At 39.5% G+C, this 18,134-nt stretch overlaps 1 protein-coding gene across 5 annotated transcripts in view; it reads left to right on the forward strand.

Annotated features, from left to right (window-relative positions):
* LOC139716235 (nucleolar protein 4-like) overlaps positions 1–18,134 on the forward strand; it is a 68,003-nt gene that overhangs the window by 47,266 nt on the left and 2,603 nt on the right. For 4 of the 5 annotated variants that reach the window (XM_071627803.1, XM_071627817.1, XM_071627810.1 and 1 more), the window contains exons 3-6: positions 9,571–9,731; positions 11,065–11,244; positions 14,446–14,649; positions 17,312–17,446. In XM_071627803.1, the coding sequence (XP_071483904.1) occupies positions 9,571–9,731; positions 11,065–11,244; positions 14,446–14,649; positions 17,312–17,446 (680 nt within the window). Of the gene's footprint in view, positions 1–9,570; positions 9,732–10,147; positions 10,714–11,064; positions 11,245–14,445; positions 14,650–17,311; positions 17,447–18,134 lie in introns of those variants that run through there. The other variant, XM_071627820.1, reaches the window with a different exon arrangement.

Below are 18,134 nucleotides of genomic sequence, written 5' to 3' on the forward strand. Positions count from 1 at the left end.
TTCCAACGATGAAGATGATAACCATGATTAGAACAAGAGAAAATATCAATCTCGTCAGGTTTGGCGCACAGAGATGACCGCGTGTGTTTCGAATCCGTGCGTTGGTTGGACAACACCAGAAATGATTCCACGGATAATGTCTCTCTCCCCTCTCGGCCCCTTCATCCTGTGCTCTTAGAGCTCCCACCGTTGGTGACCCCCTTCGCATTAGATATTCTTGTCGGAGGACTCCCTAAGCCTGCTTTTAATGCGGAGGCCTTCATCTTAACAATGACGAGTCGATAGGGGCACCGACGGACGGTCGCTTCCTCCCGCAGAAGCAATCGTGGTGGAGGCTCCCAGGTAGAATGTTCAGCATGCCCGCGTTAACTCTTCGTCTCTTCCCCCGTTCAGCATCCCTCTCTCCCTCTCTTAACCCTCTCACACCCGTCATCTCTAGATGTCATTGGCATTACACATATTATACACGTTGTCAACGAGGAATGACGGGGGGTAAACTATATGTGCCCCTATTGCCCCCATATTTCTTCTCCTTATCTCTACCCATCTCCCCTCCGTATTCATCCTTTATCTGTCTGTGCCCCGCTAGTATATTTCCTTACCCAACTCGACCTCTCTCGAGCTATTTATGTATTTATCAATGCATCCATCTCCCCTCTCCTTGATGTGAATCATATACCAATTGATTTATATGTACGCGTTTATTACCTCTCTTTGCTCGAGTTTAACCGTGCAGTTATCTCCCTATACCATCAGAAACAAATATCGAATCGAAGTGCAGAAAATGTCCACACCAACTTCTGCAGTCCGTTGCGTCACAAGATATTCATTCTTCTTTTGCTTTTCTTTTTTTTTATTTTACCCCCACTATGTTCAGAATATTCCCTCTCTGTTTTCAAAGTGTTTTTATTTTCTTCTGGCCTTGGTGCCCCTTCATGAGGAATGGAACAAACAGAGCAACGAGGTACCTCCTTGCATAGAGGAAGAATCCACTTCTCCCCCTGTCGACTCGCCCACCCCACAGATCGTGACGACGTTAAAAAATGGCATAGCCGGCACAGTGTACCCAGATGTGCCCCTACATGTCTTCTGCGCCACCCCCGAGTCGGCCCCACCCTTATTGGAGGGCTCCCTGCGCGTGGAAAAGAAGGGGGAAGCCGTAGTGGCTATAGGCTTATCTGCTTTAACATTCATTGGCAGAATTGGAGGCCCCTACCTCCGCAATACGTGCTTGCTTTCCACGGGTTGTGCAAATGCGTATATGAAGTCGCCGGAGAAGATTACGAATGGCCTTCCACAATTGAAGAACAAAAAAATATGAGTGAGAACCAAAGGATGTAGGCTTTGAATTCACAGATTTCAGAGTGTCTTCAGGAGTGTAGAATATCGCAGATCCCACATTAATATTATCATAATTCATCTATTCATTTCTTGATTTACTATTAGCCAAGGAAACAAAATAATTCCGGAAGCTGTAATCAGATATAAGGACAATACGTTCCGGATAGTTGCTGCCACCTCTTCACTTAAAGCAGTATACCCTTATCAAATTCTGAATTTAATTGATTTCACGTCGCGTGGAAAGAGGGTTTTTAAACAAAGTGATTGTCATTGGCATGCCCCGCGGAGCTAATCCATGCTCAAGCGATTATACACGAATCACAAATTCTGCACACTTTAGTGTATTACTGGCTTCATCCTGGTTTCCCTCAACGACTATACGCTAAAACCACAATGAACGGTCACGTCCAGAGATCACACCGCACTTAAAGGGAAATTCCAGACCACTTAAAAGTGGTCTGCAAAACAAAAACAATAAAGAGAAAATGTGACAAGCCCAACTGTGAAAATTTGATCAAAATTCGATCAAAAGCAAGAAAAATAGGACATTTCAAAGATTCGTTAATTTTTACACAACAGTTCTTGAACATTTGATATGAATATGTAAATGAGTGAGCTGATGTCATCACCTCACAACCATCCATTGATCGTGATGTAACCAACAACTGGTGAAAATTCAATTTTTCTGGGGTCAAAGTACTAAACTTATTATCATTGAATAACATCAAAATAATTATCAGTCAGATACATCAGAATTTGAGACTTGTGCACAATTGTGTTTTATCAAACAACTGGAAATTTCATGATTCCATGGTACATACTGTACAACACATTAGAGGGGATGACGTCATCATTTCACTATTTGTATATTCATAATATTGTCTGTTAAACAACTGTGCCAGAAAAATAGCGAAACTTCAGGATTTCCTTAATTTTCATCCGATTTTAATCAAACTGACATTGTTGCGCTTGTAAGATTGAACTCTTCCTTTTTACATTAACTTTAATTTGTTCCAGATTTTCCCTTTAAGCCGTAGAAGACTAGTCCCGAGTATACTCGAGCAGGCGTGGGAAACATGGGTTATAGCAAAATCAGCAAAAACTTTCACCGATAACGCAAGATTTCCGACGAGGAAGAACATATACCATTGCCATTATTTCTTTTATATCTTCAGGCTTACGTGTAATCAATCGAATGTTGTGAATAATAATCATGAAATTTCCCCCTATATCGACTAACAAAAGTTGTACAATGCTATTCTACTTTGAAATCAGTTCCATTTATTCACATTACCTATACGGGCAACATTCTCATGTGCATACCATGATGTTATAAATACCACAAAGATTCTCTTTGTGTATTTCAGGGTAATTAAAAACAAAGCAGAAAGCTCCTTTATTTCAAAATCTCAGTATCAACGAAATAACGAGGAAGTAACGATATCACGGAAGTAATATAAGGGAGGGAAACGTGGGCTATAGCCACCTTCTGGGGCGATCACGTAGCCACAGGGAGAGATAAGGATTAATGATGTCAATCAGGCAATAAAGGAATATTGACTGTGTCAAATTTCGCGCCAAATTTCCGTCTTCTACAATGGTGATAAAAGGTCAGTGTGTTCGCAGAAATCTATTCAAAATGAGTTAATGGAAAACATTAATTGGATATATCGAGTAGAAGACGTTTTGGCTTCAGCTGCATGACGTGTTTTAAGCGTCGATTCCTCGCCATGTTCAATTATTTGACTCTCACAAGTGCAGTGAATTCAGACAGACTGACTGGTATCATGTTCCGAGGCACTTTTTATTTTCAGTCATAAGAGCATAATGATAGAAATATGCCACTCGTCACCATGATACTGTCATAAGTCCCAAATAGTAAAGTTGGGAAAACCACGCAGTCTGGCGATTTGGTTCAAAATGTAGATACCAAGAATCAAAGAACCCTCTTTTAGATCGGAACTTTTTTTTTTTTTTATAAAGCATGTTATTCTCGCGTTTTCAATCGACGCATTATCTTTTCTTCTTCTTCTTCTTCTTCTTCTTCTTCTTCTTCTTCTTCTTCTTCTTCTTCTCCTCCTCCTCCTCCTTTTTTCTTTCTTCCCTCCTTTTCTTTCATAAATTCCTGAAAAGTATAGCGAAAAAAGGCCGCTGTTTTCGCAAGGTACTTCTTCGAAATTTCTGAAGGGAAATGCGTCCCGGAAGCGATACCGATTTTGTGAGTGTGTTAGAAAAAACAAACAAACAAACAAGAACAACAGCTGAGCTCGCATGTTCCAGTGCTATCAGCTCTGTATGCTTACAGAAATGTGTGGTCATAGCCATGACAGTTTCCGCAACAACCCAGTACTCGTAATGAGAGTGTCACTGATGTGCTATTATTGTAATTCTTGGATGAAATTAATCCGTTTTTCCATTTCCTCACACAACATACAATTTTCCTACACTAATCTAAACAAGATTCATGAAGTTCAGCCTGTTCTTCATAATATCTTTCATTACAACGACCATTGATTTGATACAATTTCCTTTGTGAGATTTTTTTTTTTTGTCTTTGGTATACCAAACAAAAGAGCATAATGTCAAGTCGGGAACGTTTTGATCAAGTGATCAAAATTTGGATCAAAATCAGAATCAAAATCTTTAGAACAAAGATTAATAACTGTGATTGCATAACATTCAAAGTACTTTACCTTGTGATTCCCTCTGCGGATTTTGCAGATCTGTTTATCGATGTTCCAGCTTTCTATTGTGTTAGATCAACATCATGTCAAATATTGATGTTAAAATATGCTAAATCTGTTAAGAGTCCCTACCCCCCCCCCCTTCAGACAAATGGGTGATTGTTGCTGCAGTGCACGTAGACAGTAAAAAATGACTGCTATTCTCCGTACTTCCTCCAAATTTCCTCGTATACTGTGATCAGCGGAGCATCAGTTTTGGCGCTGATCGGTGAAAAAACGAATCATTCAGATTACACTGACTCTAGGTGAACGTACGGCATAATAATGCAAATCGAAAATAATTTCACGAGTTTCCTGTTATTACATGACTGTATCCCAACTGCCAGAATTATCCATGTATACACGGTGTACCGCATGTTCAGGGCGGATCGACCCCTCCCACTTTCATAGTTTTATAATTTGACTCTATACAGTTGAAATACTGGGATGTTTATTTGATTTTCTTCCAAGCGAGTTACAGTTTTTTTTTTTTTTTTTTTTTTACCACAATGGAAAGTTTTTCGTCAATGCATACCTTGTGATAGCTTGATGAACTGGAATAAGCTATGAATGTCTCGGTGAGATGAGCCAATGTCGCGTATTTGTCGATACCGTTGGGATGTCATGGACTTGATTGATGTAGTTCACTGCAAATTCTTGTGTAAGAGGGAAGAGTGGTATCTTGTTATCCCAACCACAAAATTATCACGCCCCCATTTCAATCCGAGACGAGCCCACAATCACATCACGAAACCAGAAGAAACGGGGATGTCCAGGCCAGTGACGTTGTCATCATTTTATTCCTCTTTTAGAGTCACGGCTATCAAAAATAAGGACATTTTGCCTGCACTATAGCTCTCTATGAAGCCCCCAATCTCCCTTTTTTTTGGGGGGGGGGGGGGGGGGGGGAGGAGGGTTCTTCAAGCATCTGACACTTCAAAAGACCGTTACCTTAGGAAGAGTTCTTTTCCTGTCACCCAATTGATTTCCGCATGAAACCATCTTGAGGCTATTTACACCCCTTTGTGATGATGGTTTGAATGAAAAATGGTTTCTCGTTTGTTTCTCGTCTTTTAACTTTTCTTACAATTGGTGCTGTTGTTGCTCTTTGTTGTTTCTTACTACCCCTAAATGAGTTCGTTTGTAGAATTATAATCCGTAACATTAATTCTACTACTAATTACAAAATTAATTTACAGCTACTTATAGAGCCTGAATGGAGACCCATCGCGCTATTTAAGTATCATATACCACACCCACGTATTCCAGTTCTCTGTTAAAAGACAGAAAATTCCTGGTGACGGAGACTAGTCCTAACTTTGCTAAAGGTAGCTGGTATATGCCGTATAAGCAGGGACTCTCACCTCCCTGGTATAAGATAGAGAGATGTGTCAATACGTGCGAGGGATAGATTTCACTCCTAACCCTTTGCCTATATTGGGATCCTTGGTGAGGTGAAGTGCCTTATATCTGTATTGACTGTAAGACAAGAAAGATTTAACTGTTGAAATTACCAGGTAGTTTGAGTGGGAAAGGGTAAAATTTTATCAGACTAATGTAACCATTTTTTTTTTCTGTGATTGGGCTGGGGAGGAGGTTGTGGGCCTCCAAAAGAGTTCTTTCTTTTTTTTTAAACTCTGAAATGGCTTGAGATCAATGTGTTTGCGGTCGTCACATGATGGCCATCGACAGCCCAAGAAATTCGATGATATTAAAACAAAAACAAAAAAAAAAAAGGAAGAAGAAATGATAAAAAGGAGAGAGACCATTGATGTTGGCTGCAGGTGACGTCATGGATATATTTAGTCTCATAGTCATACTACAATCCACAACCCAACTCCAACGGGGAACGGCGAATCTGCCGGTGGAAGTCGTCCAGACATCGACATGTCACGTGCCTTACATCAACCGTATTGGCGAGCTCGAACGGGTGCGGGGGGCAAAGGGCGCCTAAACACTGTCTTCTCCTTCGTAGAAAGGAAACCGCCCTAAAGAAGTGTTCCTATGCATATGCACGTGTCAGTGGAAAAGTCAGATAGATCATACACGTAGATAGATAGATAGATCATACACGTAGATAGATAGAAAGATAGATAGATAGATAGATAGATAGATAGATAGATAGATAGATAGATACATACATACATACATACATACATACATACATACATACGTACATACATACATACATACATGTAGATAGATAAATAGATAGATAGATAGAAAGATAGATAGATAGATAGATAGATAGATAGATATAATGGATGGATAGATAGATAATGGATGGATGGATACACTCTGAAAAGTGAAATGGTAAATCAACATTTTAAATGTTTTCACTCTTCCGAACTTTCCGTCGATGTTAGATATAACACTCAATATATTGAATTTACCATATCTAAAAATGGTACTTCAACATTATTGCATGCTACATTTAACATTTTGATTGTGAAATTCAATATATTACAAAAGATTGGAGGTGTGATAACATTTGAAATGTGGATCTACCATTTTATTTTTAGTGTGTATAATATAGATAGATATATTTAGATATAGAGATAGGCAGATCGATAAATATATAACAAAATAGATGGACGCATACATTTGTACATACAAAGAGAAAAAAAGAGAAAAAAGGAGAGAGGGAGAGGGAGGAGGAGGGGATTAAAGAGATAGAGGAGTGAATGTTTGACAGAGATCACGGAGAGGGATACTCATATTATGCAGAAAAGGTGTAGACTGTCACACATCACATTTCACCACAATCTATAACGACAGACATAATTATACAGTAGAACGCGACACAATAATGTAACAGCCATGCGGTATGTGCATATCACTGTATTTGCATAACTATGCAAAATTATAAATAGACAACCGCAAATAAAGATCATAGGTGACCCTGCACCTCAAAACAAACAAAAAGTCGCCAGACATGAATTTTTAGTTAAGACCATATTCTGAAAGAGCAGACTTTAAGCTTTAAAATGATGTATAACTCAAATCAAATGGACTCTTCTAACCTATCTAAATATTGGAAAGAAAGCACAAACTCAGGAAAAGTGTGAACTGAGAAAAGAGGCTCTGAAGTACAGTGTCTATTCAAGCGCTTAATCTTTACCAAGCCGTGCTGGCTGTGCGATGAATGGGACAAAAAACAGGAAGTAAACCACCAGAGTAACAACAATGAAGGGATTATCAAATTAAACTGAAATTAAGCATGCCTCATTAACACATTCTGTCCATAGTTAATGCCAACTTTCAAAGCAGTAGCACTATTCTTTCAAAAGTTATTAGAGTTGAAAATGAAGAGTGTGGACAAGGTTTTTCAGAAATGAAAAAGGGATTTTAAACACACACCTAATCACACTATTCTACCAAAAAATTTCGAGATAAACTGCTAAAAAAACACACTTTCCTGCCCGTTTCATGACACCAAATTTCAGCATAACGTATAAGAAGACCTGCTCTTTCAGAAAATATGAAAAAGTCAAGTTCGGCTAGGTTGACCCATTTCAATTATTTTCAGTCCTCACGCAAAATCAGTGTGTGCGACTTTATGTTCGTTTTGAGGTGCACGGTCACATAGATGAATGTATCAATGCTAATGATGTAGTGACTAATTAGATCCTGAAGACACAACACAGTGGACGATAGTGTGACGTCACATAAGGTCTAGCTGTATAAAGCCGATATAATTGTCACGTGACTGTAACGTTATCGTTGCTAAACTTGCCACGCCTCTTCGCATCCTTTCACACTTTTATTCTCGTTCATGAGTATGAGGACACTGTGTTTTAGAACACCTTCAAACATGCACCTACTCCAACACGGATCTTGGTTCCTTCAAACGGATTTAAAATATATATATTTTTAAATCATATCGATAATTATGTAAATATTGATAATGTATCAATGAACAGTAAGCTTAGAACGAAAAAGAGGGAAACACATCATACTTCTTGTTAGTTGCTTAGTTATCTGTATGTCTTTTTTTATGTGTTTGATTCTGCTTCTCAGTATCTTTCTTAGCGACGGGACTGCACTTGTTTGAAGGAACTGCAAGTTCTATTTTTGTGCACCCCAAAAACAAGAACAACGAAAATCTATCAGTTACATAACTTTGGTTATGTTGTGTGTCACTTTATCGTGTTTTTCTTTCTTTTTTCTATTCATTGCTAATAAGTCATAATGTAAATAGACAAAGTAAAATATCATTTTAACCATTATAGTTTTGAATGTATGTAGCTTTTTATTTTGTTGCCAGCGTTTCCTAAATGTTTTTATTTGTTAAAATATCCCTAACTTATTCGTAGATTGCAACACCTTTTAAAAGAATATAAAAGTTCTTTTTTCTCCCTCAAATTAAGATTTTGTTTTTTGCAAACGCCTTTCTGACCTCGTGCAAATTTAGTAACTGCAGTCAGCCTAATCTTTCTCCAGCATGAGACTAAGATTTGCTGACGACAAGATTATCAGTTCCTGCAGAAAAAAAGAACAATAACAACCAAATTTCCTTAGGATTTGATGGGTAATTCATCAGCAAGCGACCGTGTGTTCAGCTACAAGATTAGCTTCATGAATAAACTATCTACTTCTCGTATAGTCATTTATATATAATTATGAAATGTCCTGTAATTGCTGGATACAATCAGAGAGAGAGAGTATTAATGCGTACGTGACAACTTCCCGAGTCTTTTTCGACAATTATCTAAATCATATGCCAAAAAATATGTCAATAAATATACCTGAATATTTTGAATATTTTGAATATTTTCTGCATATAATTACTACGTACATGTATTGTCTGCATAACTGTGTTAGAATTATCGCTGCTATGCAGAATGTGCTTCTACAAATCTTGTCAATCCTGTAGTAATAGATGATAAGATCTCACGACAACATTGTTCATGCATATCAGGCGATGCAATTCGTTATCTATACGTCTTCACTTGTTATTGCCGCTTACTTTGCTACTAGAGGGTGATATACACATTTTTCACAAAAACAAATAGCCCTGTATCTGCTGAATGCCATCGTTAATTATCACGTGATATAGTGCCCCAAAATACCTCAGCACCTCAGCAAAGTGTCATCTGATCGTGTTTGTTTGTTTTTATGCCATTAAATACACGCATGGTGTATTTAAAATATTTCCCATTCCTTATTGATGTTGGTTTGTATCCCACCTCTCTGGTCAGGCTGGTTCTAGCTCGGGGCGGGGGGAAGCCTGAAGATAATATTACAAATTATCAGGACGCTAAAGATTTGAAACAAAACAAAACAATACAAACAACAACTGAAGACAGTATTACTGTTAACCCAACGCAAAGTGTAATCTTTATGGACAAGTTACGACTATATGAGTAGGCATAGTTAGGTATTTTATATATGCAATTGAGATCAAGGAAACCTGATTTCCAGCAAACTTTCTTCCCATGCACCTCACGTGATTTTCTCCCATTCTACCCCTTATTCTTATATGACCTCTTCCGCGCGTATCCAGGCGAAACGATGAAAGAGAGCGGTAACCAGGGGACACACACACCAGATGAGCACGGGAGATCGTCGGCGGAGCCAGACACACAAGCCAAGACCGACGGCGCACCCAAATCGTCGATAATGCGGGCACCCCCGGATGCGCCGTCACCCGGCCAAGTTTTCGGGGTATTCATTTAGTCTTTTCCCCCCTTCTTTCTTTATTAGAATCTTATTGAAATTTCCTCTTGGTCTCAACTGATTGTGATTATTTCCAGCGAGCCTTGCTATCAATGTCGAGCAAAATGACTTCGTTAATGTCCTAAAAATAATTAATTACTTGCCATTATAAGTTGGAAATTGGTATAGGGGGATGTGGGGCAGAGTGTGTTGTCGGCAAACTTCTGCATCACTGCACTAACAATAAAATAATATCCGTGGTTTGCTTAGTGCATCGGCAAAGGGATAATGGTAGAAGAGGAAGGAGAAGAAGAAGAAGAAGAAGAAGAAGAAGAAGAAGAAGAAGAAGAAGTAGTATTAGTATATAGTAGCAGAAGGAGAAGAATTAAAAGTAGTGGAAGTAGTAGAAGAAGTAATTTGTGGCTTAAGTGGTAGTACAATGGTAGTCAATGATGTGGTAGTTGTATGTAGTTCAGTGCAACGGTTTTCAGAGTAGAATATCTCATGTGTGAAAACGACTGAAATCCACCTCTGTCGAAGCCATTATTTTGTTGTTCTTGAGCTTTTCACGGAATCGAAAGGGGTGGATTTTGCTTTTCCTTTCCTGGAGTCGAATTTCAAGCGCGGGAGTGGTAATTCTGTCTACATTTTGGTAAATCCCCCGTAGTTCATAACGTAATGCTGATGACGTTATGACATGATATTGACTGCAACAGCAAAGAACCGGATTTGTAGGCGGGTACACGTAGAATCATTTCCAACTCCGCCACCCCTTTTTATGATCTGTGGCAGTGCTCATACCCTTAGGTTTATTGCACTGCCTTCTCACCAGATGGCCCGTAGATTTTCCCCCTTGGACAGCTGTAACTCGAACACGTTGGCTTCCGTGTTCCAACGAAATCCTTCACTCCTTTGGCATATTTTTTTGAAAAACAAATTAGGAGGCATGGCAATGAAGCTACGGGGATACCACTATCCATGCACTATCTTGGTAAAATAAAGATAATAAATAAGAGAAGAAAACATTGTGTATCCAAGTATCAGAGTTGTTTGCCTACAAATGAAACTGACAAATGCCCTACAATTGTGCTTCCTTGCAAGACCACGTTTTATTTCAATCCGTTGTTGTGACGACGTGATGATTATGATTATGAGAACATCTATGTGTAGACACGACTTAATCCATATCCATCTGCTAATCTTCCGTGCCTATAGAATGTCATCTCTTAGAGCTAAAAACAAACGAGCAAGCATGTAAACAAACAAACAAACAAACAAACAAAAACAACAAGTGCAGTTCTTTCACTTTATTTAATCCGTATCCATTTTTTTTCCCCGGCAGGCGTCTTCAAACGGGTACGGGTACAGCCTCCTGGCCGCAGCCACTGGCGAGTCGAGTCGGGAGACGCCCGAAGATCTCACGGTCAAGGATGAGGACGACGATGACGATGGTGACGACGACAGCGACAAGCTGCCCGACAACGCGCCGGGAGTCGATCCGGAGCGATTGAAAGCATTTAACGTGAGTGTCAAAGTAGAGATAGCGTGTGTTTGTAAGTGGGCAGGATTACGCGTCATATACATTTTTTATTCTTTTATTTTTTACCACCATAGTTCCCCTGCTTGCAGGTTATTGGAAAACTTGGGGCATATTCAGCTATTGAAAAACGTAAGTAGCTGGTAGAAGAGTTGCATTTTACAAGCAGGACAGCAATGTGAATAGAACCATAACATGAAATGCTCGGTAGAGTATATTATTATAGTAGCTGCGCCGCATAAATGTCCTTTATTATGATTATGTTTTACGGATGACTGTGAACGATGAGGCGTATTGTGACGATGGATTACCTGCAATTGTACAGACATGGTATGGCATTCGATGACCGTATCAACTATTCCATTAAACCCCCTCTTTACCAGAAGCCGACGTGCTATGTGATAACTCCAAGCGGGAGTTACCACAGTCTCAGATATGACGGTTACTAATATTTTAACTTATATAGTGGCATTCTATCAACGAGGGGGAAAGTAAAGATCAACGTGTGATGTGTACGCTTGCTCCACAGAGCTTGCCAGTCAAAAAAGAGCAAAAACATTACACAAGACTTTTTTGAGTGCGTCTTATTTTAGTGGTTTCATCACGTCATCAAATCAAGTCCCTGAAGCTGAACTGTAGTGTTCAGCATTTTGTCAACTCAACTTTCGTACAACATAGAAGTTTGCACAATATCACTCTCTGAGATAAGATCCGTCTAACGTAGATGCACTGTGGCGTCATTTCGACAACCAACTTCATGTACAAAATAATTATTGTTCGTTTGTACACCTTTGATCGCTGGGAGAAAACTTTTTTTCTCCGAGTTGTCAATCAAATCACTGGAGAGAAAGATAACATGGTCATGTCCCCCTTTAAAGGAACACGAGTGCGGAGCATGTTCCCCTTTGAGGTTGTGTGTGTGTGTGTGTGTGTGTGTTCAGTGTATGTGTGTCTATGGGTGTGTGTGTGTGTGTGTCTGTGTGTATGCCATGGTGTATGATAATATAAATTTAGGACCCCTCCGAAGCGAAACAAGGAAGTGAATGCCCGTAATCGGACTCGCCGGGGATCGTTCGAAGGGTGCAGCAACAGACACGCTTAGAAACCAGTGTCTCAATTTCCCCCACCCTATGGGTTTTTTCTTTCCACCACAGCATCGCGTATAAGTAGGATCATACTCTGTATAACTATATACGAGAGAGAATCATGTTCTCTCCCTCTCTCTTTCTTTTCCCACCCTATCTTGTTATACCTGTGTCTCTTTTGTTAAGTGCATATAGGTACTCATTTCCTGATTTTCTTCTCACCGCGTTTATCCTTTCCCCCCACTTCTGTCCATAATATCTCCTTTTGTGGACAGTCGTACTTGAGCCGTATGTCATCAAGTCTTGTATGACTTTGTAAGAGCAGTCTCGGATGGACTTTTGTGTTGCTTCCTCGATTATTTCTGGATGTTACATGATTAGTAGCGGGGAGGGGGGGGGGGTAGGAGGTGTCGGAGAGCATGGGTATATAATTGCGTGTCTGTACTTTCAAGGGCTGGTACGTTATAATGTCGTTTTTGCACTTTGCGTTTTTCCAATCTCTAGAGAAAAAAGGGAGAGAAAAAACATAGAGGGAAAGAGATTATGAAAGATGGGGAGAGAGGGAGAGAAAGTGAAGTGAAAGGGGAAGGACGGAGGGGGGGGGGGGGGGGGACTGAGAGGGAAAACAACTTTGATGAAGTACAGGGTTTTCCCGGTAAATGAGCTCTAGGTCTGAGCCCCTCTTCAAGATACTTCCTCGTGTGTTTCGATGAACAAGGAAGTATGAGAGGAAAGCGGAGGATATCGTCTATCTGTAGGCTGCAGAATGTATGGGTGCTATGTCTGCACCTCTTCTACATTTGTGTATAATTATGAATGTGTGTGTGTGTGTGTGTGTGTGTGTGTGTGTGTGTGTGTGTGTGTGTGTGCGTGTGTTTGTGTGTATAATGAATATGTATAAGTGTGCTTGGGTTTGTGTATTTGAGTATGTGTTCGTGTGTGTTTCTGCGTTTTTGAATGTGTGCTCGTCTGTGTAGGTAGGACAAGAAAAGTGTGCAGTGCTGAATTGTACACGAGTCAAGTTGAGGGAACTCGATGAATATCATAAACACATCTCCCATAGGGATAGGCGGAGTTAATTTTGCCATATATCTCTTCATAACTGGTACAGCTGACTTTTCAACCGTACTATAGATGGTAAAGAGTGAATATTTTACAGGTGTGTATAGATTGTGAAGCCAAGAAAATGTTGCTTTTGTTACTAATTGAATTTAGATGACAGTAAAATAAAATTCACAAAAAACTTATATAATCATCACTTCAAACAACTTGAACTGGTAAAGCTAACTTTTCAATCGTATGTAATTTAAAATTGTATATGAAATGTGAAGCCAGGAAAGCATTGTTATTGTTGCTAATTGAATTTAGATAACAGTAAAATGACAAATTTCACAAAAAACTTGTATTTTTCTTCAAACAACTGGAAAGACTGATTTTTCAATCATGCATGTATTTGATAATGAAAAGGGAACCATTTTATATATAAACTGTGAACCAAGAACTTGTTGCTATTGTTGCTGAATAAAATCTAGATGACGATAAAAAAAAAGAGGAAAAAATCATAAAGAATTACTCTTTGGTAAAGTTGGGCTTGGGAGATGAATATTTGTATTACATAAGCACGAAAGAAAACATTTATATAGCAAATATTATCCCTTACCGCGGTCGTGCAAACTTAATTCTTTCAAGGAAGAAGAGGTGTTTTGAAAGATACACTTTCTGACCACAGCAAGTAATAGCAAGTACTACACATTCAGTTTAGGAAAGTTCCCCCCCCCCCCCCCCCCTCTCTTACGGTTCCTGATTGGAATAGACTGGGAATATACTGAGAAAAAAACAGATAAAACATTTTTTTTCAAGTCATTCACAGCAGAAAACGTAATCAAAAGAACGCTCAAACCCATGTTTCAGGCTGATATGTATTCATACTATCTAACATCCAATAATTCTGTATGTAAAGTAAGTGACCTTACAAAGCATTGCGAACGCGAGATTGTCATTTTATACAATGCATTGGAATAAATCTATCCCATGCATCATAAGTTGTACTCTGCAGGCGCCCTTTTATGTTTTTACTAAAGAAAACGTTTCATTTCTATAGATGTTCGTCAGGTTGTTCGTGGACGAAAACCTGGACCGAATGGTTCCGATCTCGAAGCAGCCCAAAGAGAAGATCCAGGCTATCATCGAGGCCTGCTACCGACAGTTTCCGGAATTCCACGAACGCGCCCGAAAGAGAATTCGCACCTACCTCAAGAGTTGCCGACGAATGAAACGCCAAAGGGACCAAAATGGACTCGACTCGGTAAATATACAGATTAAGCATTCAACTCTGTTATGACCATCATATCATAAGACCATATAAGATCGTGATTATGCTATAAGACCAGATATATCGTAAGACCATATGAGACCCCACAATATGGCATAAGTTCAGATATACCATCGGGTCATATTATCATAAAGACCATTAATTTCAGCTACGATGAACAATTCGTGTTAGTACGAAGTGTAAAGTGTATACTGGCAATCATTATGTAGACAGTGGTCCTGTGAAGGCGACTGGTATTTCCCCAGAATTTATCTCGCTAACAGTCAACTTCGACTAATAGTCGACTTCGAACAAGCCAACAATTTGGCTAGACCGAAGAGATATTCTACCCCGAAGTGCATATAGGAGCTTATATCAATGCCATCGCGTAAGTTGAAGGACACATAAGTCGAATGATTTTCTCCCGGTCCCCCTAGAAACGACCATGTCAGGTTTGACTGTATTTGTTTTTATTCGATTGTATTCACGGGATTTCTGATCGCGTGTATTCTTTTTGAGAATGTAGCCAGGTATTTCGGCTTTGTTTGTTTTGCATCCTCTCACATTTTGCGTGTATACTGTAAAATTGATGAACATCTGTTCAACCACTATCATTATCTCATGTTCCGTTGTCTATGAAGTGTCAAAAAAATTGGAAAGATTTTCTTTTTGCCTTAAATGCACGCCTACTCTTCTCATCGACTGCTTAACCTCGTAAGCTGCTATTATGTTATTGACCTTGTAGAGGGAAAGACTGAAATCCGCCAACCACTGGCCGGAGTTATATGAAATGATTTTATACTCGCTCGTTCTCTCTGTATTTTGTTGAAACTAACTAGTACCTATCTATCAAGGTTGCATAAAAACGAATTGTAAACAAATTGCGTTTGGTGGTTGGGGTACAGAAGGGTTTCAGGATAAGTAATTGTATTTAGTTTGCATTGGCAGCTTCTCTGAACTTGCCAATGCCAAAATGTAACCGGATGTTTCTTCAGGTTTCTTGCAGAATGTGAAGGACAATAGTGCTGTAAATGATAGGGCATCACTATAGTATTCACATTCTATCAAACCCAAGCAAAAAGAGTTGGCTCTGAATCAATTTGTTGGCTATATCTTGCGAAGGGTCCAAAATGTTGCGTCCGTATCATTGTCATATAGTTCTGTATTGTTGTGTGGGGGTTTCTTTTGCATTTTTTATTACCCTTTTGTCTCTTTGCCATATCCACGATGAATGATACTCCTAATATTGACCAGCTTTATCATTGTCATTACCATTTTCTAAGGGAATTTGAACATAATCGTTGTCTGATCAATCGGTTGATCTTCTTTGACCTCCGCAAGACCTTTTTGTCTAATATTATCATGGGGGGGGGGGGGTGGCACCTTTGCGAGTCTGTTGCACAGAACTAAGAGTTCTGTGGTCTGTTGATGACGGGTCGACAGTTTCCTTGTGTGAACGTTGAGGGCTCACTCGGTCACGCGCGACGAAACTCCGCAGGATCGAGGCCAAGTAAAAATAAAAGTCCGGGTTTCGCATGCCTTTCGCTTTCCATTTTGGCACTCGTGTACTGTCTTGGCAGCTGGAAATAGATATGAGGCGAGCTCTTCTCACGGCCAAAGCTAATGTCTCTGTCTACCTTCTTTTTATATCGCAATCATGTGAACTCTTGTGGCCGTACCTTCCACAGGAATAACATTGACTCATACTGTGGTACATCGTGAATGTTTCTAGTAGTGCCATATTATGGTTCTTTTTGTTTTCTTTTTTTTTTAAATCACCAACTCATACATGAAAGGTTTTGAAAAAAAAAATTCCCATTACATTCTGAGGAAATTCACAGAACAGACATAATAGTACATGATCTTGAATGCACTATATAAGATTATAATTATAGATATTACATAAATAATATAAGAATGATTAATAAGCAAAAAATGTATTTTTATTGAAACTAAAATAGAATTGCACAAGGACTCGATATATATTTGTGTTGGATATTGGCTATCAAAAATAGTGCATGAAAGAGCATGTTATAATATTAGGAAATAAAGTGTATTCGTAACATGTTATATAAAATGCTGTTTGTTTAACACGGGATTCCCCGCGCAAGGATCAAAAAGTATAGTTCACAACCGCGATGACGAAATCAATGGACGCCACTTGTTACCAGGGAATTGGACTCCCTCCCCACCTCCCTGTTGGTACTTAATCGACTAATCACAAGTCTTGTCATCAATAGGTGGCCTACACCATTTAGTATGATGTACATACACACACATACATACATAAATACATACGTACATACATAAACATACATACATACATAATTTATACATACCTACATACATGCATAAATACATAAATACATACATACATACATAAATACATACATAAACATACATACACACATGCATATACACACATACATACATACATATCTACATATCTATATTCATGGAAAGAGGGTTGGATGAATATTATATTCAGTTAAGAAAGGATGATCGTAGGGAGATTAGTGAGAGAGAGAAAGAATTGCTGGAACACTGTTAAGCACAACGTGAGTAGCATAATCAGAACTGTTTGTATAGCTCTGTTTCCATTCGTCCGCACTGTGTTCTAGTAATGCTCTCATAATAGTATTTCTCTCCCGCCCAGACGCTGAGGCCGACACCGCCGCACCTGACGTCTGCCCGGGCGGAGCACATACTCGCCGCGGCGTGCGAGAGCGAGAGCGAGAACGCCAAGAGATTACGCATGGAACTCATGCAGGCTGGCCATACAGTAACTACGGTAAGTGGGCAAGACAGACAGACAGACAGACAGACAGACAGACAGACAGACAGACAGACAGACAGACAGACAGACAGACAGACATACAGACAGACAGACAGACAGACAGACAGACAGACAGACAGACAGACATACAGACAGACAGACAGACAGACAGACAGACAGACAGACAGACAGGCAGGCAGGCAGACAGACAGACAGACAGACAAACAGGCAGGCAGACAGACAGACAGACAGAGTACAAAGATATAGAAATGGATATTATTATGTCCCGACTCCCTCCCACCCGACCCCCCCCCCCCCCCCCCATAAAAAAATGATAAAAATAAATTGAGAGAAGATATAAATACTGAGAAAAAAAAATGTGAGCGTCAATTCGTGCCCTCTTTTAGTGAATCATTCTTTTGCCTATTCAACTTTTTACCGACCTCTGGCTCCCCATCTATTTATGAATCAGCACATGAGTCTATTTATTTCCCCCCGCTGAGAAATGTATTTATTTTGCCTCATTTTTCAACGCCTAAAGTGCATCCTTCTAGCTTTCATATTACCGTCTAACTGCCCATCCACATCTAACGTGCATTCATCCAAACCAACAACCGTCCATCCACCTTCTCCTTTTCTTTTTACATTATTTTTTCTGTCAGTTCCCATAGATTTTACTTCCTTTGATAGTCTGTCCATTTCT

The sequence above is a fragment of the Diadema antillarum genome, unplaced genomic scaffold (assembly GCF_040938485.1).
Source record: "Diadema antillarum isolate AM-2024a unplaced genomic scaffold, OU_Dant_1.0 scf00000006, whole genome shotgun sequence".
In the NCBI taxonomy this organism is placed as follows: Eukaryota; Metazoa; Echinodermata; class Echinoidea; order Diadematoida; family Diadematidae; genus Diadema; species Diadema antillarum.